The sequence below is a fragment of the Oikopleura dioica genome, chromosome 2 (genome assembly GCF_907165135.1).
Source record: "Oikopleura dioica chromosome 2, OKI2018_I68_1.0, whole genome shotgun sequence".
NCBI classification, from domain to species: Eukaryota; Metazoa; Chordata; class Appendicularia; order Copelata; family Oikopleuridae; genus Oikopleura; species Oikopleura dioica.
Window position 1 is genome coordinate 12,955,982 of NC_137292.1, and position 22,507 is coordinate 12,978,488.

Consider the following 22,507-nt stretch of genomic DNA (forward strand, 5'->3'; position numbering starts at 1 on the left):
TGAGAGCGTCGTTATAATTGTGAGCAAATGGCAGACCTAAAACTCCTTTAGGTTATCGAGATGGTGGTAATATTTTCGCAATTCACACATTATATCTGTCTTGAAAATATATTTCCAAATAAAAATGAAATAATCAGGGACAACAAGCGTGATAACGCCCACTCTGTAAATTTTCTCATAAGTTCGAGGTTGAGAGAGTCGGATATCAGCAAGTTCCTGACAGCAACTATTAGAACTACTTTTCCGTCGTGGAACTCGATAGATCACCGCCTGGGAACCGTTTGAATAATTGCGACGTCACACGGTTTGATAACTCACGAGCTGGAGCCTTTAGCTCCTCTTTCACTTCAGGACTCCTCCGTTAGTTTGTTCAAAACAACGAAGAGAAAGAAGACATACCAGAAAAACAAGCACCAAAACTCGTTTTTACCAAAGCTTCTTTGAGGTACTAGTCGATTTTAATGATAAGAGAAAGCGCGTTTGATAGCAAGGAGGAGTCCAGATCCGATAATGAATAGATTATTCAGAATTGTATTCAATTTTATAGATAAATTTGATAATTTTTATCGATAAGGATGACGATCAACACTGGCGGCGCTGCTATGATCGACTATCTCTGTGAAATAACCGAGCCTGTTTATGAATACACCCGAAAACCCCTCCGAAAAGACAAGCGAAGACTTCCTGAACATATGCTCAAGAAGCGACTTTCCTGGGTGCGTGGCTCGATGATGACCTTGATCCATACGATGAAGTGCATCAACGGCTTCTATGGCAAGCGCGGGGCTAGTTGCAGAGTCAAACACTGCGACGATATCAAACGAGCGATCGAGCACATGCCCTTTTGCACGATGGATAGATGGTGCATCACACAGTATTGTATCGCCACGAAGACAATTGTTCATCATTGGAGGAAAGGTTCGATGGAATTAATTCAGAATTTCAGAATTTGTTCATTCAAGTAGAAAATTAATCCCTCTATTTGATTTAAATTTGTATTTATTTCAACAACGATCGAACTCAAAAAAGAAACTGCAGAAAAATCAATTGTCCAGTTTGTAAACCCTTTCGCGACGGAAAATTCGACAAACTCAAAATTCGAAATCGCTAATTCTTAGAATAAGTCCTGCTCGAAAATAGAAATAAATATAATTTTAAAGGAAGCTGCCTTGACGACCTTCTCTACTTCATTCTTTGATAGGTCGGCGATCTAAGATCGTTCTTTTAGTCGGAGGTGAAAGTTCTGTGGCTAATTGAGTTTAAAGTCATCGTGAAGTAACGTGCCCAAACCCCTAGCTCGCCCACATTTTGCGAACATTTTTCCCTTGCTCGCTGAGTTAAATTTCATCAAATGGCGCTCCATCAACCTGCCGCAAAAGCGAGTTTTCATTTTAACTTGCTGGTACAACGATGTCGCAGTCGTTGATCCTTCGCCTCTCTCTAGCTGGAGTTCCTTCTAGTGTAGCGTGATTTGTTTCGATAACGTTGAGTTCAAATATTCGAACATTTTCAACCCTGTCCTTGACCATAATTTACTCTCCATGAAGCTCAAAAAATTGACAAAAACGAAAATTTCTGAAGAATTCACTCTGTCCCGTGTTTTATACATCTCCAAAGGGTCATACTCAGGGGCGACTAATATTTCCCTTCGTATGAATGAAAAGTTCAGAGATCACCTCTGGAATTTCTCCTCTCAGTTGAATTTTCTAATAGGATAATGTTAGGAGTTTTCACGTAAGCTAGTAAAAAAAGGGAAATATATTCCACACCGACTAAACTTTAGTCACTAAAGTCGTAAATATTTATTTGACTCGTTTAATTTTTTTTTGGTAAAATTCTTCTATCGATCATAAATCATGTCCCTTCCTGGCTGGCTGGCGAACAGAAGCAGCAAAAAAGGAAAAAATCAAGTGATGAAAATCTTCAAGTACTTCAATTTTCTCCTAGCGTTGATGTCTTTTCCCACCATTTTCTATCCAGCAAAATCGGACGAGGATATTAACAAGTTGATAGACCAGTGTTCAAAGTTTGAACTTCAAACGGTAAGCAGCTGTAAACGATGTAGAAAATCATGTTTGTAGGGGATTCCGAACAACAAAAATGGCGGTTGGTGAGCAAAATTTTCAGCAACCCGACGATTCTATCGGAGCTCAAAGAAAAACCCGTCCGATCATGCACGGGTTTTGCTGACACCATAAATACGATTGCAGCAGTCGGCGTTGATTCTGCCCTAGAAAGCGGAGATATATTTTTTCAAACAATGACTTCGACTTTTGGCTTTTTGGGCAATTTTGATTATGGAAAAAAATAAACGTAACAGTGTGTAAAATCTCAGTCTGCTTTACTGCTAACTAACGGGGTAGCCCATCAAAAGTACTGTAAATCGTCCAAAACTGTCGTCTGTCAACAAAGAGGCCCTTATGTTAATACGAGGTTCAAGTGACTTGGTAGCTATCGACACGTGTTTATTATAAATATTGTATTTTCTTTTAAAATTAAAATGTCAGTATATAAGCCAGACAAAAAGTTATGTAAGCAGAATCGAACAATGAAAATTGGCAAAATTTGTCTTTTATTCGCGTCAGTGATAGCTTCTGGCCCAAGTTCTTATTTGGCTTGCTCGACTGTTGAGACAATCGCGTTATTTACCTTGATAGACATTTGCTCCAACGGTAAGGAAATTCTAAAAATTCATCTCTCGAAATCGCTTTTAGGAGAGTCTGAGAATAAAAGGGAGCAGCTGATGAGGAAAATTTTCAATGAACCAAAAATTCAATCGGAGATCGAAGAAAAACCATTTCGGTCATGCATGGATTTTCTCAACGAAGTCAATCAGCTAATAGCAAATCCTACAACTGTTGCTGAAGCTGATCATACGCCGGAAGGGGAAGATCCTTTTTTGCAAACTTCTTATACTTCTTTCGGCTTTATGGGAAACTTTAATTATGGAAAAAAATAAATGTCATTCAAAGCATATTTTTTATTCACATGAAGAGACAAAGTAGAGGCTTTGTAGGTTTTCTGTGTTAATGAACTAGCATGAGCAGACAATAGCAAGTTAATCTATAAATGGGACTGTTCTTCTTTAGCTGGCGCAATGTCCCGGAAAGCCGGATTTCCTAAGAGCAAAGAGATTACAAAGAGCAAGGGAAAGATTAAGACGCACCTGTTCCATGTTCTTCCTTTTCTTTTTGAGACATGAAATCGTCGGATGGCCTGAGAGATGAAAGGCCCTTCAGGAGAATGGACGCGACAAAGTAGACAACAATTATCACCGCTGGAGTCATCGACATCAGCATGGCTGGAAACATGATTAGGCGATTTTTAAAACAAATTGTTTACCAATTGTGTTGCTCCACTTAGGAAAAACTTGAATCGGGCTGTCTGGATCATCCCCAGTAACATCTCGGTAGGCGTTCGCGATGGTATCGTATCCAAGGAAAGCAGTAATGATTACGTAAAGCAACATGGCGGGGGTAATCAAGTACCACATTGGATAAAAATAACCCTTGGTAATGACTGAAAGAGAGCCGACCATTTCTTCGAGGTTGGAAACAAATCGGAATTTGCCCGTGTAGAAGTTGTACAAGAAGTGTTGGACGACGATGAGGAAGAATGCTAGAATAAGAAGACCGTGGTAGGCAGAGTAGTCGTTGATGAGATTGAAGAACCAGTAGCCACCGTTAGTAAGGATAGGAATGCCGAGAAGGAAGCCAATCAAGCAGGTAGTAGAGAGAACAGCGACTCGTCGCCAACCATAGCGGCAACTTGGAAACTCGTCCAAAAGCCAGCGATGAGGACGTCGACCATGGCGAATTGTGAGTCGAGGCCGAGAGTGACCAGCATGATAAAGAACAACGCTGAATGGGTTAAAATAACCATCAGGGAAGAGAATTTTTACCTGAAAAAAATTGCGAAGCTGGAAGCAACGACATAGCTTCGGGATAAGCGATGAAAGCGAGACCAGGTCCGGATGCGACGACATCTTCGACTTTGATGCAGTTTTTGTAAGCCATGTGGCCCAAAAATGAGAAGACACCAAAACCAGCGAAGACGGATGAGAAACAATTTCCGCAGGATACAATAAATGTATCACTAAAATTGTTATGATTTACGAATAAATGCGCTGTTATCTACCGTAAGATGTTGTTGTCGAACTCGTTGTAACTAGACATGACCATTAATCCACCAAAAGTAACACCAAGAGAGTAGAAAATCTGCGTGGCAGCAGCAGCCCATACGCCTGAATCGGCAAGTTTGGATACATCCGGTTTCAGGTAAAAGGTAATTCCATCTTTAGCGCCATCAAGCGTCGCACCAAAAATAACCAAGATCACCAAGACGACGTAAGGGAAGGTTGCGGTAACATAGACTACCTTGCCAACGGATTGAACGCCTTTGAATAGGCACAGGAAGACGAGTAGCCAAGCCACTTGAATGATTTTTTGTTAGCTGAATATAAACACTATTAAATCTCTTACCGAAGTTGGCGCCGACGAGCTCACCCAGTGGGACGCCCAAATTGTCCAGCGTGAATTTCATTTCTGGGTTGGCATCGGTTTCATCATTGTAAAGTTGAAGCACTCGACGGCTAGAATATTTTTCAAATAAATTTAACCAAAAATACAGTCGTTGTCGTATTTAACATGCATGGTATGTTTACTTACAACCAGTATTCTTCCGCTGGTTCAGAAGACTTCAAGCTTACATCCAGCAAATCGGTAACTTGCTGATCACTCAAAAAATAATTATCCTGAATGTCAGGCATAACGGCGTCGGTGAAAGTCGAGTTCAACTTCCAAAATGTTTCATTGTTTCTGCAATCATTCATTTCTGGAGTGAGCATCTTGGTTATTTCGCAGTAGGCTTTTGTTTCGTTTTTGTTCCACCATGCATTACACTCGGTCCAAGGGAGGACTTTGTTGAAACCAGCGACGAGGTAGTGGAGGGAGTAGGCTATGACGATGTTGTAGTAGATCATGACGAAGAAGCTGACAGCAATCATGCCGTATCCGATTCCTTTTCATTAGGTCAAAAACGAATAACTCGGAAATTAAGAGTTAATCCTTAAGTTGAAATTGAAAAGCTTGGAGCAGCTCATCCGTAAAAAACAGCTAAAATTTCAACCCCGCGGCTCCCCAGCGGCGCTCTTCCACTTCACTTATGACTGGTAATACCGAATTTAAACTCAAGTTTGAAGCGAAGCTGTCAATTCATCCTCTCTCCGAGTCTCGGACGCTGTTATTTCAGCAGTTCGCGTTTAGCTCTCGCCCTTCTGCACCTGATATCTCTTACAATTTTGAAAAAAAAGTGCGAAAAGTAATGCGGTCCGTGAAGACCCTCAACTTGTAATAATATTTTGACCTGTGTTCCTTTGAAGGCTGGGACAGTTTTCCAAACACCAAGCGTTCCCTCGCCCGAGTACTGACCGAGTGACAGCTCAGTCAGAAAAATCGGAATACCGCAGAGAAACAGCATGAGAAAGTAAGGGATGAAGAACACGCCACCTCCATTTTGATAAGCTAGATATGGGAATCGCCAAACATTTCCAAGGCCGACGCAGTACCCTAAATTCTCAAGTTTGGGAAAATTCCAACAGGTCATGCACGGCCAAAACGATGCATTCAGCGACCTTTTACGGGACGCACTCTTTGTGATGTCTGCTACTCGGTAGTTTTATACGCCTTTAAAACTGTTTCATTAGCTTTAACTCTCTATCTACCAGTCGAGAAGCTCAAAGGTGAATAAATATCTTACCAATACATGAGAGAAGGAATTCTAGCTTTCCTCCCCAAGTCTCTTTCTTCGGCTCTGAATTGCTCTCTCCCTAAAGGTTTTTATTAGTTGTATGTTGGTTTTAATACAAAAAAAAATGAGAAATATACCATCTTGGTCCAAGATGATCGAGAGTGAACGTAAAGTGGTGCTTTGAAAAAAAAAAATCCGTGGTTCGTGAAGACCCGACCTGCCGCGGGCGCTAGACCTTCTTTTTGTATCTATTTTATTTTTTCTAACACTGCCTCTAGCTTAAGCTAAACTACATAATTGCTAAAGGTTCTATAGACTATAGTACCGCCTAGCGGGGGGCTTTTTTTGTTTTCTTTTGATTCTTGTCTTTGTTTATGGTGAATATGTTACACAGAAAAACAGAACCATTTCTCTGGAAAATACGTACCATTTTTTCCAAACGGAACGTTATTTGAAAAAGATGGAAATGGTCGGTCGGAGGGTTTTTATACGCCGGTAGTCAAATATGAAAAATATAATAGAGTTTAGCTCAAAGAAATTTCCGGGAATTGAAAGCAAGGGTACCTTTTACTTCCTCGTTAAGTAAAGTCTATATTTAATGACCCCTAAAAATGAAGAAGTTACCCTGAATTCAACCAATTAATAGGCCTTCTATTTACTTGCAAATTATCTCTTTGAATCTGCTCGACATCATAAAAATCCGATTTTCTGCCCATTTTTTCAAAATAAAATATTCTTTGGGAAAATTGAAAAAAAAACGACTGTCCAAAGATTTTATATTGAGGCCTTTGATTCACGGCAAAAATGAATGGGAATTTTAAGATTGAAAATTTGCATGATTGAATAATTGACTGGGAACCAAGTGAGCTGGTGAATAAACCTTTTTGACTTTCTTGAGTGGAATCAGCGCATCTCCTGAGTGGAGGAAATCGCCTTGGCTGATATCTTCAGTAAACTCATCTCCTTTCAGAAGGGTACTCAATGTTCACCTTTGTTTCTCATGTCTAACTTTCGTATCCTTTCCTGAAAAACTCTCGGTTCCAGACTCGGAAATCTCTTCTGTCAAAGGCTTTGCTTTCATTCTTGAAATTCAAAAACGCAGAAAAATAGACCCAAAACTGATAACTTCTCAAAAATCGAGACTGACTGATTTCCGATCTGATGCTCGTCGCCGATTGTTTTTGAGAAAAAGTGGAACCTCCCGCTGTTCCTGACTGACCCGGTTACGGCAGCTTTATGGTACAGAGCGTCAACCCTTTAAGTATTTGACGCGCAAATAAGGGATTACAATAAACCCTTTTCATTGTGTCTCCTTTGGTTAATTCTGAAGAGACTCAACTGCTGAATACTATTTTCAAATCATCATGGATCATTTGACCGATTAGATTTTAGTTCGTAAAGATGGCCAACAATTTCTTTCTTAAAGATGGCGAAACCCCTTCGCGGCTTTCGTTTTCATTTTAGCTCTTCAAAACCTGACTCAGTTTTTCTACACAGGTTGCCGAGCTCATATAATATGAGTCATATTTGTGGGCTTATTGGGCAGAATTGGGAAAGAGAGCGTTCCTTTGATAGTTGACGAACAGTCTATCCATCTCTTTATGATTTTTCAAGTCCATGAGCTCCAGGAGCATTCGCTGCTTCATTTTGAACTCCTCGGTATCACACGCGGACAAAATATTAGGCATTTTTTTTGATCCCTCTTCTCAGAAACGCTCGCTGGTTACTCCTCGTTTCAAGCTTTTAAACGGTCGCTGTTAGCAAGAACAATCCTTTGACGCAAAAGCGCATATTGCACCCGTCAAAAGTAGCAATTTGAACGAAAATTTAAATAAATATGTTTATTACAATCTTCTAAAAATCAATGGTGGTCATAGCTGCTTTTGTGGAAGTTAAAGCCAGGCATTACAGATGATTTACAGGCGGGGTCACTTTCGCTGACAATTTCATCCATATTTGGGAGTTGCCAAATCGCGCAAATTAATGCATTTAAAATCAGTAAGATTCCCTTGAATAAATATAAATTTTGCATAACTAAAAAATAGTGTTCAACTTACTTGTGTGTTTGAAATGATTGTCCATCCCCGAAGCTGTTCGCCACCTTTTCTCAGGGTGGGCAATTATTGGTCGAGGGGGTTGTGTGTTAATTGGGGAGGGAGACGCTGGTAGGTCCCCTGTTCGTGAAACATTTTTCGACCAACACAGCCTCTCTCCCATTTGGCAGCCCCTAGGGGCCCTTGAAGAAGGAGGGAAAACGAGTCCCTCCCCCTCCTACTGCCCAATTTTCAGCCTGCATTTTGCACACCCTAGCCTGTTCTGGCAAACACTCGCTTGTGCCAGAAAAAAGAACCGTAAGTAACGCCTCTACAAAAGAACCGTGTTATCAATATTTCCTCCATTTTAACCTTGCCCGTACATGTGGATAACGGTCAAAATAAAGACCACGAGAACATAAGAAAAGCCAGTCTGCAGAGATACTCTTCCACCCAACAAAAACGCCAAAGGAACACCGAGTGCGGTCGATAACATTATCATACTTTGCTGGCTCGAGGAGAGATAGCGCTCTAAAAAATCTTAGCCCCGCGGAGCCGTTTCCTGGGACAAGAATAAGGCGAAGCCATTACTCTGAAGAAATGCGTTACCAAAACGATGAAGTAAATTAGCGTGAGCCACATTCTAGCGCGAATGGCGTTGAGGTAGGGGCAGTTGATCGTACTGAAATTTTCTGTAAGAGGAATGACTGCTGTAGGATTCAATCCAACCCATGATGATCTGAAGAATCATCACTGTTTGTGGTCATTTATCGATAAACTGCATCCTCAAAGCCTGTTATGAAAGGTGAATCTTCATAACTCATTATTCTAGAATTTCTATTTATCTGATCATTAGCTGGCAAGACCATCATCTGAAGGAATGATACCTCAGCAAATTTCAGAGTCAAAGGGCTTTTGCGACTTTCGGAAGCTTTTGCGTAAATATTTTATCGGCGATTATAAAATTAAATGTGTAGACGTCTCCTCGTGTGTATCAAGTGTGGGAAATCGAGGTTTGGCTTATTCGTCACCCACCCGCGGTCTGTTAGCTTGGCAAATGATCGGATATAGAAAAAGAAATTCTTTTCCATCTATCAGCTCATAAATCTATTGGAAGAGCAGAAGGATCTTTTAGCAAGTTGTAAATTGCCGTCCAAGTACTAGCTAGACAGAGAAATACTTGGCACTCAAAGAGATTACGTCAAGAAATCATGGAAGAGGAGAATTCCCAAGGAGAGAAAACGGGAAGATTTACTCAAGTAAAGGTTGATCTGAACTTTTAATCGTCCTTTTAATGGATTAAGGTTACAATCAATGAGACAGTTAATCGAATCCGGACGATTACCGCAACTTCAATCGGCTCTGTTCCAGATTTGAATGGTAAAAAGAATCAGAAAATAGAAAAAAATTGACAGACGCAAATTGAAATCATAGAAGACAACCATAACGAACTTGACAGGTCAATTACTGAGCCAAATACACATGATAAATAATTTCGCCATGACAATTTTGAGAACGGCTAATTCATCTTATTTCTTAATTATTGAGAAACTGCTTTTAAATCGTGGGGATGAGCCCGAAGCCCAGTAAATATTTTTCTCTGCCACGTGATCGTTACATAATTTGGCTTTCAATAGTATAATTCTTGAGGATTCTTGAGCGCCAAAACCTTTAAGGTCACCAGGAAAGCCTCGTCTTTTAAGAAAACAGAGAGAAATTAGAAGAAGAAACATAAACAGTGAACTTCAAGGGCCGTGAGGATTTTCGCCCAAATAGGAAAGGAGCTGAACTTGAAATGTCACTCACAGTCGCCAATTTGACAATTTGATGTCAATTTGAGAATCTACCATGCATCAAGAGATTCATTTTGTACATATGCTAAACCCTAGTCTTTTGGAAAAGAGGAGAGAGAGAGAGAGAGCTTTGTTGGAAGATTATGCGTGATTTTGTGTTTTCAATCATTGATGATTTTTCAATTGCACCGTGCAGTTATTTCCAGATCTAATATTAATTTTCTTCAGAGAGGTGAAAAAATGGAGTTTAGTATTCCTACTCTTTGGTTTACAGGTAGTTTTTGAAGCTCGAGTTTTTAGTTTTCTTTTCTAATTTTCAAAGAGTTTAATTTTAATCAGACACGGGCGTTGATGATGAACGAGGATCAACTGATGAGCTTATCGACAATTACGGCCCTAGAGAACGGATAGAAAGGATTAAACCCGTCATCATTATTTACAGTCAGCTCCTTCACAGGCTCTGAGGCAAAATTGAGCTTTTCTTAAATCAAATACTTCGCATAAATAATTGATTGCTTCCACACTTTTTCCGAATCTTTCAAATTGGCCACAGAGAAAACTGACTAGGAGTTTGCATTTATAAATAGTTGATTGTTTTCTTTTACGTGGAGTGATCACTTTTCACGCTCCAAAAAGATAGAGTATCCAAAATGAGAACCTTGTCTCCAGTCGACATCGAAGAAATGAAAGAACAAAAAGGGATGAGATATTTACCGATTCCAGAGAAAACGCCAAGAAAAAGCTTTTTGAAGACTTTTGGTAGCTCGAGAATATCAAAAGCAGCTGGAACCGTTCGAAGAGCTTCCGTTCAAGTAAAACCGTGTCATAGAAAAGCTTGTAGAATTTCTTAGGTCCGAAGCTTCTTCAATGATATACACAGACTTTCCCCGCGCTATCCAAGGTCACGAAGATTATCAGAAATAACGGAGACCAATCTTCAGCTCCCTTCTCTTCAGAAACAGCGAATTCGACATAGGAGTCACTCCATTAATCTCGGAGAGCTTCATTTTCTACAGGATATCGTAGTCGATCCAATAGGCATAGCTCCCCAAAATACCAAGACACTGGTTGTATCATAGTAAATCTGATGACAGCTGGTTAATATCCTAAGTGAACGCTACCAACCTTGACTTAGAAAGGTGTCACTTGGGCTAGCGATCTTGAAATGCACAGATCAGTGTCTTTCTCTGAATTATTCCTGTCAAGTACGTTATGGTTTGTCTCAATGTCTGCTTGAATTCTCTTGAATTTTGACTTTACCCTTGGGCAGATTTTATCTGGCAAAAGTAAATATTCTTTCAGACCATGGAACCGAAGAGTCACCATTACTTGCCCCAACCTGGTCGCAAACAAAAACTCTCCAAGGACTTGAAGCCGATGCCCTGGCAAAAGACGTGAGAGCAAGACGAGGAACAGTAATGCATAACGTAAGTCTTTCATAGCTCAATTATTATTGAATTTTTCGGTCAGTTTCTAAGAGCATGTTTCGATGCAATTTTGATCTATGAGATCGCCGGTTTCGAAGTCTTCGATGCAGACTTTGAGTTCGCACTCGAAATGAAGTTCATCATCATTTTCGTTGAAAGTAAAAGTATTGAAGTGGAAGGAAGCATTGTCTTCTGAATCCGAGTTTTTGCCAGTTAGATCGGTGATATCTAATTCAAGGAAATGAGAGGAATCGGTCTCTTGGCATGGACTTGAAATAAGGTCGTAAGAGGCTCCAGTTTTGTTCGAATTTTGATACGTTGTACATTTCGTTATCTTCAAGCAATTATTTTATTTGTTTAAATTTCTTAAATTTTTCACCTGATAACTAAAGTTGAAGCTGCTTGTTTTATTCTCAGAAATCAGGCCGTAGATGATTTCACCTAATATAAGATTGGTTATAAAAATTAAAATTATATTCATTTTACCTATATTCAAATCAACCGCTTCACTTTGATAAGCTTCGTCTTTATAGAAATCTAGCTGAACTAAATCACTAAAACTTCCATTTCCAGGAGTAACGCAATCATTTTCAATAAGTAAATCATCATGGCAATATTTTATCTGTTGGACGTCAACGTGAGTTCCGACAGTAGTCGTGCTAGGATACACACATTTTGCATCAAAACCAAGTTTTGACGCAACATAAACACCATCTCTACTTATTAGTGATCGTGAACCACATACTCTCCATTCAAAAGTGATGTCAGCTTTTTGTGAAATTTCTCCGCCACAAGTACCAAGTTCAAAAGTTTCGATAATCCAACCAGACTCATGTTGTTGGGTTCCGTTGCATGTGCCGACTATCAAACGGACTTCATCCCACAGATCCTCGGGCAAGTTCCCATAGAGGTCGTTGATATGAGCAGAGATGGTGATGGTTGTCGAATCACATTCGGTCACTGGGCCAGAGCTTTGACTTCTGCCATCGTTATTCTCGGTCGAAGGGGGCGAAGGGGCGGATGATGAGGGCGGTCCACTCCTGACAAGTTCTTGGATCCAGTCGTATGAATGTGCGATCGACGAGTAAAGTCCAGGATACCCTTCGTCAGCACAACCATATCCTCGAGAAACGACCCCTGCTAGCGTTGCCTTCCCGTCAATCGCGCAGATAAGTGGCCCTCCGGAATCACCTTGACAAGCGTCAATTCCTCCATCGATTAAACCGTTTAAATCTCGATCCGGAACTCCAGCACAAATATCGTCTTCGAAAAGAATCATTTCGTGTGAATTTTGAATACAGTATTCCCTATCCATAATGTTAACACCTGCTTGGAGAAGCTTGTCTGAAAGCTGGCCGTAGAATTGTGTTGTGCCCCACCCAGCGACCCAGCAAGACGATCCGTGAGCAGGGAGAGCATCGTTTATGCATGCCATTTTCACATCTTGGTCTGGATCTGTAGCGATAATATCTTCGCTAAAGTGGATCATGCAAATATCGTATCCGTTGTTTCCATTGCCGTACTTTGGTTGAACAAGAAAATGATCAGCTTCTAAAGTGTACTCGTTTTCCTCATTTCTGTTCGTTCTCAGGTCGCTGAAGGTACCATAAATTGTTCTCATTCCAACACAACAATGAGCAGCGCTGACAACCCAATGATTGTCAACTACAGTCCCGCCGCATGTGTAGCTTGCCCAGCTCCCCCAGCGAACATCGAGTCGAACAATATATGGCCATTGATTTTCCTCCGCTAAAGAACCCCCAACGATTCGATTTGTCCAGAAAAAGCGTTCCTCGGGAAAGTTTTCAGCATGAGAACAAGTTTGTAGATTCGGAACAATGATGTTCGACAGACTTTGAAATTCAGACTGGGGCTCTTCGTCCTCGAAATCTTCTATTTTTTCAGCTCCAACAATTTCTTGAATCCAACTGTAGGAATGTGCGATCGAAGAGTATATTCCTGGATATCCTTCAAGCGCACAGCCGTTTCCTCGTGAAATGACGCCAACGAGTGTTGCTCGACCGTCAAAGTCACAAATCAACGGACCACCCGAGTCTCCATCGCAAGCGTCGACTCCGCCATCGATCAGTCCATTTCCGTCTCTATCCGGAACTCCAGCGCAAATGTCGTCTTCATATAATTCGTTATAATTTGAAAATTCTTTGCAATAATTTCTGTCAAAAATATTGACCGTTGCTTCTCTAAGCTTCCATGAAAAGTATCCATTATCTTTTCTTCCCCATCCAGCAATCCAGCACGCTGAACCATGGATAGGTAGCGTGTCTGACAAGCAAACAACTTCGGCGCCGGAATTTTGACCATTTCCGATAATATTCTCTTCGAAATATACCAAGCAAAGGTCAAATCCTTGTCCATAGCTGGGATGAATTTCGAAGTGATCGGCGTTCATCGTGAACTCGCCAGCTTCGTTCTTTGAACGATGAACATCGTTAAACGTCGCTTGGATAGAATCGACGTCCTCGCAACAAGAAGCAGAAGTCAGAAGCCAATGATTTTCAATAATTGTTCCTCCACAAGTTTGCGTTCTTGATGACTCCGTTGCCTTAACACGAGCCATGAAAGACCAGTGATTTTTATTCGCAAATTTTCCTCCAAAAATCCTATCAGCAGGGAAATTTATATCACTATCACAGGTTTGCAGGGCTGGCAAAGGAAGATTGGTGATATCCGCGAATTCTGGTTGAGTTGATTCAGTTGTCGATGTTGTCGTTGTTGGCGGTTGTGCTTGTTGTTCTTCATCGCCAAGCACAGTTTCTCGAATCCAATCCCGTGAGTGATATACAGACGAATATAGGCCAGGATATCCTTCGTGAGCACAGCCATACCCTCGTGAAACGACTCCAGCGAGAGTAGCCTTGCCATTGAATTTGCAAAGGAGTGGTCCTCCAGAATCTCCTTGGCAAGCGTCTACGCCACCCTCTGTCCTTCCGTCACCATCTGTATCCGGGAGTCCTGCGCAGATATCGTCTTCGTAGAAATGTTCCCAAGGAATATCCGAAAACTCACGGCAATATTCTTGGCTCATCACATTCACTCCTGCTTGACGAAGCTTATTCGAAAGTTTTCCGCCTAATTTTTTAGAACCCCAGCCGGCTACCCAGCATGCTTTCCCGTGAAAAGTAGCGACATCGGGCAAACAAGCGATTTGAACATCTCTATCGGGGTCACTCTCGATTATATCCTCTTCAAAGTTGAGCAAGCAGAGATCATACCCATTTCCAAATTGCGGTTGGATTTCGAATTTTTTCACAGTCAGCTCGTATTCGTTGGTTTCCGTGAACTTTTTATTGAGATCGCTGAAGGTCGCTTTGATAGAATCGCTATTCTGGCAGCAATGCGCCGCTGTTAAAACCCAGTGATTGTCAACTACAGTTCCGCTGCATAGGTAGTTATTACTTCCTTGGGTAACAGTCAATCTCGCTATATACGGCCATTCATTTTCGGCGGCCAAGACTCCTCCTATGATTCTTTCCGCCAAGATTGATCGTTGAAATACATCACTTCGGAAGTTAGATTCATGGGTACAAGCTGACAGGCCATGAGTCGGTGAATTAGTGAGCTCTTCGAAAGCAGCGAGTGGGTTCTCTGATAGAATTCGACTAAAAATTTGAGAAGAAAAATATAAAAATGACTTTATCGTCATTTTAAAAAAATATATTTTTGACAAGCTCTTTGCAAATTTTGTTATTCGGCGTTAGAGAGCGACATTCTATTTCTTATCGAAAATTCGAAACGGTAGTTTTACAAACCGCAAGGTTAGAGATAACAACTAACAATAGACAATTCTACAAGCTGAGTATGTTCTAACAGAAGAACACACACGTCAATGAGAATGAAGGTGATAAGACAATTTTATAGCTTCGCTAAACAGGGTGCTCTGCACATTCTTCTGATAAATTATCTCCTTTCAATACGGATTCTTTCTTATTCGAGCACCCCTGAGGCTCCTTTTGGCCAGTTCCCTTCGTTCATTCAAACACTTGACTACAAATACTACAACCGAACGCAAGAATTCGTTGAACAAAAGACTTGCTTCTTTAGTTTACGAAAAAACACTTGAAACTATGGCTTCTTGGGAGAGTGCGAGTACTGATTTCAAAAGAGAAGTGAGTTCGAAGCAGAGTTAATTTCCTTCAGAATTTAACATGGTAACATTAGAAATATTTTTTTTTCTTAGAATCTAAAACTGGTTCGTAGCGGTCCGTTTGTCCTCCTGTCTAAAAGACCAGCCCCCTCCCATGATGCCTCTATTTTTTATAATTTCGTGGATTGTAAATCTTTTCCGGTCCCTATGACATCATCCAGAGCGTTAATTTTTATAACTTTGGCGTGATCACAAGTTTTTTAATTGGAGTTCAGATTTCCATGAAACGAGAAAAATTATTCGAAAAATTTAGAAACAAAAGACACAGCTCTTATGAACCTTTTACACACCGAAATGAGGCGCTTAGGGATCCTTTTTTGTCCATCGTGAGGAATTTTTTAAATGAAAGAAATTAAAAATGATTTTTAGCAAGAAAGTTCATCTACCGAGCCGCTTCTTTCTGATCCGATCAAACATGGAACATCTGAAACGAAATCCCTTTCAAGAACAGGTATTATTAGTAAAAAAGCAGGGTTCAGGCTCACATGAGTTCACGCAAGGGCAGATCAACTCATAATCTTTGCTGTCAGTTCATACAGCTCGATTATTAGGGGCAATATAGAATATAAAGGGAGACATTCCAGAACGGGCCCAATAAAGTGCTCGAGAAACTTCTACAGCCGCAGTAAAACATCGCGAAAGATCTTAATTATCGACGGAGGGATGAACAACTGGCTGACAGGAAGGTCTGCTGGAAAAGTGGAGAGAATTGAGAAAAGAAAAACTCAAGGTAAGCCGTTAAGTTGAAATTTTTATAGGGCAAGGGGGAGCATGGAGTGATGAACTTACTGTTATTAAGAATATGACCTTGTCTCTTAAAAATCTCATTGTCGCGTCTCATCAAAAATTGACGACGGAAAATCTTTCAGTTAATTTTTTCTGCCAGCGACAAAGAGAACGACTCGAAAAACAGGTTAATTATCCGGAAGCATCTAAATTAGACAGTTACAATGCAATTAAATGCCATTTATTTTTGCTTTTATATCTTGAATGAATAATGCGTAAGCGTAAAGAGATAAAGCAACACAGACACTCAGAAATTGCATTACGACCTCATAAACGAGTCGGACGCTTGAAATTAAGCAGTTTTCAAAGTCACGATCCATCGTTTACGTTTAGAGAATCTCACATTTTGTGATGACAAAATCGCACCCGTGTTATTCAAGGTATAAAAAAGGGTTCAAAAGTGACCTCTGGTGAACACTAATCTTTCTCCAGACGAAGCAGACTGGTACAAATCCTAAACTCGAACATAATTTCGCCCATTTCTGCGGCTGAACCCACTCGCCACAATCGCTTGATTAATCCCTAATTCTGCCCTAATGAATTATGCTGCACTTGCCTTTCATTCACTCGAGCATTTTATTTATTTCATCAAAAATAATCGCCAGTAGCGTTCTACGCCGCGTCTTTTTTTACGTTTTTTGAAAGGTCGGCGACACCTATTAACATTTCATACGATTTTCTAGCGTTCATACGCTCCGTAATTTTATTTCTACAGAGAAAAAGGTTCGTACCTCAAAAGATGAAGAACAAATCAATCCTAATAAAGCAGGATAACTAATGGCCATCTGTTTCGCATTATTCGATGATAAAGAGTAACCTTAAAAATGCGTGTATTTTCATCTCTCCAGGGTGCATTACTGTAATCTTAAAAATGTCCTTTCCAATAATTTCCTTTGAGAGCAGCGAATTACGCCTCCCGTAGCACATTTGCTGCTCTGATCCTTCATAATCCGAGCTCCTGGATTCAGATTTTCGCCACGTGACAAAGACAAATTCAATTTTCTCAGTTTATCATACACTCCTGTGACCCAATTGAATAGAATTACAGTAATAAGAAGCGTCTTGGTAGGTTCGGCCAAGAAAAAAATAAACATTTTTGAACATTTTGAAACGAGAGAAGCCGGCCAAGTTTTCTTTTAAAGAGTTCTCAAATACTGAGGTGGGTTTCTATAAAGTGCTTTCTAAGTAAAGAGAATTTTAATTTTGCTTAAATTATAAATCGTTGATCGGTCAAATCGTGGAATTGATATTTATATTAATCGCTAGCAGAATAACCAGTACACTTTGCACTTTGTGGAAAGATGAATATTTATCAGGGAAACATCTTTTGAACACCCTTGGACTGGCTCATCCTCAATCAAAGAGTGCCTTTTTGACGGCGAGAAACCCAGATTTAAAAGAGCACGACTGAGAATCTGAGATGCAGCCTGGCCGTTTTCGCCCTCCAGTTTTACGGTATAAAATAAGAGAAACTGAAATCAAGGAAGACATCGTTTTTTTTTGAACTTGTACGTGACTTTTTCTCGTCGCTTTTTGCCCATCCTCAGTCTTATCACATCATTCTTATCATTTTTTCCTTGATCCCACGCTTTACGGCATTTTCCCATTTTATTGCCATTTATTCTCTTTTTTTTTCAATTTGTTGAACTTTTTTTAATTCAAAAGCGAGCACTTTCTTATCAGCCCTGAAAGTGGGTTACTATCTATGAGACACTTTCCAGACATGATCAGAGACAAGAGTATTTTTAAGCTCCTGCACCTGCTCGGAGCTATAGACATCCTTCACAGAGGGTCAGTCAGATCCCCAACCTTCTTGATTTTTTTAATGAGAGATACTTACGATGAATTTGTAGAAGAAATACAGTATTCACATTCGCACCGATAGAAGAAGATACAGACGACATGGTGTCAGCTGGCGTTACGGCTTCAAGATGTAGAAGTATGATGCACCCGCTTGTAAAAGTAAGTTAGAATGAATAAAGCGGGACTAGAGACAATTCCTAAAAGCAAATGCCAAATTCGTAAAATTTTACACCAATTTTTAGAAGAAGAGAAATCAGTCGGATAATATGAGCGGCCGATCGAGAAAGTCATCTTTTGTTTCGTTTGCAGAACATCAACAACATAGAAAAAGTATGCCTTGTCAAGGAATGGGTAGTTTTTAAATAAGAAATAAGAATAAATTATGAACATATTATTCACCCTTCAAAAAAAGACCTCGAAGGTTCAATTATCCGAAGCGCCCCAGCCGTCGACGAAGAAATAATCGACAATCCAATTGCCCGTGAAATTTTCGCGAGCATCCGACAAAGGGAGGCAGCAAGCGCTAGAAATGCCAGGAGGGGTACGTTGAAGCAAATATGGAATTTACACGCCCCCAAATTATGCAAAGGGGTGATAAGGGGAGGGAAGTTCAGGCACATAGCAGGAGATGATTTGTGAGGCTTTAGCAACATGCTTTTTCTCAGCAGAAAGAGACAAAAGTGAATTATGGCATGTGCGCAAATAGCAAGTTGAGAATCATTTGATAATTGGGAACGAAAAAAAGGTTGAAAAAGATCTCATATTTAAATTTCTCTAAAGTCTGACCCACGGCCGTTTATCGAAAGCAACTGTTTTTGTTTTTCCTCCAACTAGGTCTCTATATTTCAAGGACGTCAAGATTATCCAGGGATCAGTTTTTGGCGGAGCAGCCCTTAGGCCCACTTCGTGCACCAAATTGGGGCACTGAGGCTTCTTTTTCCCTAAAATCATTATCATTATAGAAATTTTTTAAATTGACAGATGGTGGTGGAGATTAGTGAGACCAGATTTCGCGCCAAATCGGTAGACTCGGTTCCAGCTAGATCTCCGATTCAATCGAGAAAAAAAGGTAGCTTTGGATTTTTGAATAAATGAATTTCAAACGTATGAATTCTTGGTACTCTGAGGATGAGTGTGATTTGACAGGTATTTCTATCATCTACGTAGTTATTAATTACCCTGTGAATAGGATAGTCGTAGAAATAGTAATATTCCCAGATTATGAACGTATTATATTTATGATAAGTCATTCATAAATAAACATCAAATAATAAAGTTTTTCATAAAATCCACGATTAAAAAGTTTTCCCAGAAACCATCATTTTTCGGAAAAATCTCAATTTTCCCTGTGTAAGGTCGAATGTAAAAACTGTCAAACATGATTTCCGAAATCCGAGAAAAAGTCGTTAAAAATCGACTTGTCAAAGGGGTTGAGCTTGTCACCTGCTTCAACTCCGGTACATGATCGATTGAGGGACTCTTTCGACCCCCTAAGGCGATGAGTAAGCCCTATTCAAAACAGAATCTGAGCTCCGAAAAAAGGAGCCTTGAAAAGATCCCCCTCGAGTTGGTTGATTGACGAAAAAAATATTCCGGACTTTTTTTTCCGCTTTACCGCGTCATTTTCAATTTTTCCGTGAATAAACAGAGCAGCTGAATATTTTTTTCGAATGGAGCTTCCTGTAAGACAGAGAAATACAAGCAGATTCACGATACGTAAAGCGCCGATAGAACGCAATGCTTCGGAAGAGAAATTGCTCTCACCCTCTTCTGATGAATCTTACAGTATCAATGATAGGCTCAGTGTCTAAAAGTTAAGAGTTAATTACATTTCGTAAAATTCACGTAAAGCGCCTTGTTGAGTTAATCCACAGTTGCTACAGTAATATTTTTGACTGAATAGCCCGATTATCCTCGGTGTGAAAGGAGCGCTTTTAAAATTTGGCTCAATTTCGAGTAGTTACAAATTTCTGACATGGGAGATTTGTCTAATGGGGATCATCCGAGATCCAGCTAATCTCAGCTCTGAGCCTCAAGAGAAGGATCACGCCGGACTCAGCTCTCGACTCGGCGTTCATGCTCGGCAGGCCTAAACTCGAAGGCTACCCAGCTACTATTCACGATTGTGGGGCCACTGGCTCGGGAGGTTATCGGAAAATTTTAACAAGGAATCGGGTGAATAGCAAACTTTTACACAAGAATTCGTACTAAACGAAATTTGCTCTACTGAAATCCGGAAGTACGGTTTTTGTGATTTCATCCGGTCTTTGTCAGAATCTGAGATTCATGTAATGATCTGACCACAACTCAGCTTTGGGCAACAAAGGACCTCAAAGTGCTTTCTGAACGGCCGAGCAGTTCTCTATCAGACTCCTCCAGCGTCGAACGATGGCAAGAGACGATTATCCAAGGCCGGGTCCATTTTTGACTTACAGAGAGACACATAACCGGTTCATTATTGAGAAAATTTTTTGAATATAAATGCCCTTATTTGGTTTCCAAATGGGATTATTTTCACCCGCTTACAGTCCCGGAAAGGGAAGGAACAGACACTTTTCTCCAGCTGTCTCCGAAGCTCTGCTTGAATCATTAAGAGATGGGCAAGGGGTTTGAACTTATACCAGAGATTTTATAGAGACATTTTATAAATTTGATCTTTTTCAACCCTTTTTCTCGGTACCCAAAGTCGCGCATTGACAAGCTAGGCGATCTTATTGAGAGTTCCGATAATGGTAAAAATTTGGCAGGAGCAAGAGAATAAAAGTTATTGACCTTGAATTTCTAGGATCGAAAATTCTCAGAAGAGATATCTCGCGCATGGTCCTTGATACCGGTGGCGATTATAGAGTCAGTCAAAAGGTTTGGAATAATGTAAGGGACTTTTCATAAGGAAAAATTGTAGCTATCGAAACATGGTCCTTCATATCTCGGAACATTGCGGGGAAAAGATCTGGAGATGGCAAAGCAGCTCTCCGAGCATACCAGGCTTGTGGACAAAAAAGGGAGAAATCAAGTCTCATTCAAAGATATGGAGGAACAATCTGCCATGTATATGAAGGATATCTTCACGACATTCGTTGATGCTCATTGGTACTATGTCCTGATAGCCTTTTTCGCTTCTTTCTTTGGTGAGTTCTGATAGTTATATAACCAGCCGGCTGCCGGCTTGGAAGACGTCTTTCTGGACATGCGTTTGAATAAATCAATTCATAATCATAATCTTCAAGGGCTTTGGCTATTATTTGGTCTGTTTTACTGGGCAATCGCCTGGCACCACAATGATATCGAAGCTTATAACAATCCACAAAACTTCACCGATCATACGTAAGTCAACTCAATAACGAAATCAACGAACAAGTAACCCTCTTTTTAGCTCCTGTGTCGATCAAGTCTTTGATTTCACCACAGCCTTTCTCTTTGCGTTGGAAGGGCAGACAACAATTGGTTATGGCTTCAGGTCGACGACCGAAGAGTGCCCAATTGCAATTATTCTTCAGTTCATTCAGTTCCTCACTGCTATCGCTTTGGATTCGCTTGTTGTTACGATTGTTTTTACTAAGGTAAGTTATGAACTAATAAAATTTTTGTAATATTCTGGTTTTAGCTCGCTCGACCAAAATACCGCGCAAAGACTGTCGAGTTCTCAACAAAAGCGGTCATTCTTGAACGCGACGGCCAATTATGCCTGATCGTAAGGGCGTGTAACCTCCGCAACTCGCTGCTTATAGATGTCAATGTATCCGGCAAGCTTCTGAAAACGCGCAGATCTCTTGATGGCGAGTGGCTGGCGCTGGAAGAGCGAAATGTGGAGTTCGCCAATTCGAATGTTTTATTTTTAACGCAGCCTGTTGATTATGTACATATCATCAACGAGGAATCGCCACTGTATGAGTTGTCTCAAGAAGTTCTCAGTTCAGGAGAGCCGCTAGAATTGATCGTTATCATGGCCGGTGAGTCGAAATAATCGATAACCATAACGTCAGTCCCTTTTTTATAACCCGGTCGATGAAATTGCGGTTTGACGCCGATTTGCAACCGTACTTATCGCTTGAGTTACCCCTCTCGTGGGTGATTCATCAGTAAATGTACGGTAAATCGAAGCTCAAAATTGCAAGTATCTAACAGCTCTTACCCCTCGGTCGTAGGATCTAACGTTTCATGACTGCAAACAATTTTCAAACTCGAAATTTCAGGAATCGTGGAAGGAACAGGAATGGCCTGCCAAGTTAGAACATCTTACGTCTGCTCCGAGATCCTCTGGGGACACCGTTTCGAGCCGGCAATAACGAGGAATAAAAATATTAACAAATATCAAGTTGATTATGAAAAGTTCAACAGCATTATTGAGGTGAGTCTTCTTTGATTTCAGAATTCTTGAATTTTTTTTTTGAAGATTTCTCCACCAATGTCGCCAAAGAGTGCGGAAGAGCGAGATAACGAAGAAGATGACGAAATCGTCGACGAGGAAAATGTAGTTATCAACGAGAGCGACGAGTCTCCAGTAGGTTACTTCCCGGACAATGTAAAAACTGTCTGCTGATTTGGATCAAACTCGATCATCGATTAATTTATAATTCGTTCAAACAAAAAGTGCCCTTCCAAAAAACTGTACATTTGATCTTCTCTCAGAAACACAAAAATGCCAATCGCTACATACAATCCAACTTTAAAAATGCCTACGAAATGCTTTACTTGATTCAGAGAAAAACCCTGACAAGTGATGCTTTACAAATAAGATGAAATATTGCCAAA

At 40.4% G+C, this 22,507-nt stretch overlaps 4 protein-coding genes across 9 annotated transcripts; 2 read left to right on the plus strand and 2 right to left on the minus strand.

Moving 5' to 3' along the window:
• The first annotated feature begins 394 nt into the window (after positions 1-394).
• On the plus strand, positions 395-965 carry LOC145700751 (uncharacterized). The gene is made up of 2 exons (XM_081778076.1): positions 395-445; positions 575-965. Exon 2 carries the CDS (start codon positions 576-578, stop codon positions 963-965), a length of 390 nt encoding a protein of 129 aa, XP_081634202.1. The 5' UTR covers positions 395-445; position 575.
• A 1,997-nt stretch (positions 966-2,962) lies between these two features.
• On the minus strand, positions 2,963-6,923 carry LOC145696708 (sodium- and chloride-dependent glycine transporter 1-like). Its single transcript, XM_081773789.1, is given in 12 exon segments — positions 2,963-3,119; positions 3,167-3,301; positions 3,343-3,783; positions 3,786-3,860; positions 3,902-4,095; positions 4,138-4,432; positions 4,482-4,591; positions 4,668-5,016; positions 5,370-5,567; positions 5,758-5,827; positions 6,629-6,709; positions 6,770-6,923. Coding segments are annotated over 12 exon segments (2,064 nt in total). The 5' UTR covers positions 6,830-6,923; the 3' UTR covers positions 2,963-3,063.
• A 1,988-nt stretch (positions 6,924-8,911) lies between these two features.
• On the plus strand, positions 8,912-22,499 carry LOC145697058 (ATP-sensitive inward rectifier potassium channel 10-like). Of its 6 annotated transcripts, XM_081774200.1 has the most exons (11): positions 8,912-9,046; positions 9,086-9,161; positions 10,877-11,001; positions 15,536-15,617; positions 20,541-20,614; positions 20,658-20,883; positions 20,983-21,079; positions 21,129-21,315; positions 21,360-21,705; positions 21,949-22,103; positions 22,149-22,499. In XM_081774200.1, the coding sequence occupies exons 1-11, from the start codon at positions 8,993-8,995 to the stop codon at positions 22,293-22,295; spliced, it is 1,569 nt and encodes a 522-aa protein (XP_081630326.1). In that variant the 5' UTR covers positions 8,912-8,992; the 3' UTR covers positions 22,296-22,499. The 6 variants fall into 6 exon arrangements, with proteins under 6 accessions (XP_081630326.1, XP_081630328.1, XP_081630332.1 ...); XM_081774202.1 differs by lacking the exons at positions 8,912-9,046; positions 9,086-9,161 and adding an exon at positions 10,725-10,779; XM_081774201.1 differs by lacking the exons at positions 8,912-9,046; positions 9,086-9,161; positions 10,877-11,001; positions 15,536-15,617 and adding exons at positions 17,879-17,914; positions 17,998-18,109; positions 18,177-18,296.
• On the minus strand, positions 11,045-14,665 carry LOC145700752 (transmembrane protease serine 9-like). Its single transcript, XM_081778078.1, has 3 exons — positions 11,488-14,665; positions 11,381-11,442; positions 11,045-11,335 (listed from the first exon to the last, which is right to left on the minus strand). Exons 1-3 carry the CDS (start codon positions 14,663-14,665, stop codon positions 11,048-11,050), a joined length of 3,528 nt encoding a protein of 1,175 aa, XP_081634204.1. The 3' UTR covers positions 11,045-11,047.
• Positions 22,500-22,507: the final 8 nt, after the last annotated feature.

Bases quoted from the DNA above. Each gene is read 5' to 3' on its own strand.
- LOC145700752 (XM_081778078.1), bottom strand. From the start codon at position 14,665: ATGACGATAAAGTCATTTTTATATTTTTCTTCTCAAATTTTTAGTCGA. The intron at 11,443-11,487 runs GTAAAATGAATA...ATCTTATATTAG, and splicing joins AGCGGTTGATTTGAATATAG to GTGAAATCATCTACGGCCTG. The intron at 11,336-11,380 runs GTGAAAAATTTA...AATTGCTTGAAG, and splicing joins GCTTCAACTTTAGTTATCAG to ATAACGAAATGTACAACGTA.
- LOC145700751 (XM_081778076.1), top strand. From the start codon at position 576: ATGACGATCAACACTGGCGGCGCTGCTATGATCGACTATCTCTGTGAA.
- LOC145697058 (XM_081774200.1), top strand. From the start codon at position 8,993: ATGGAAGAGGAGAATTCCCAAGGAGAGAAAACGGGAAGATTTACTCAA. The intron at 9,162-10,876 runs GTAAAAAGAATC...ATATTCTTTCAG, and splicing joins CTCTGTTCCAGATTTGAATG to ACCATGGAACCGAAGAGTCA. The intron at 20,615-20,657 runs GTTTGGAATAAT...GAAAAATTGTAG, and splicing joins ATTATAGAGTCAGTCAAAAG to CTATCGAAACATGGTCCTTC.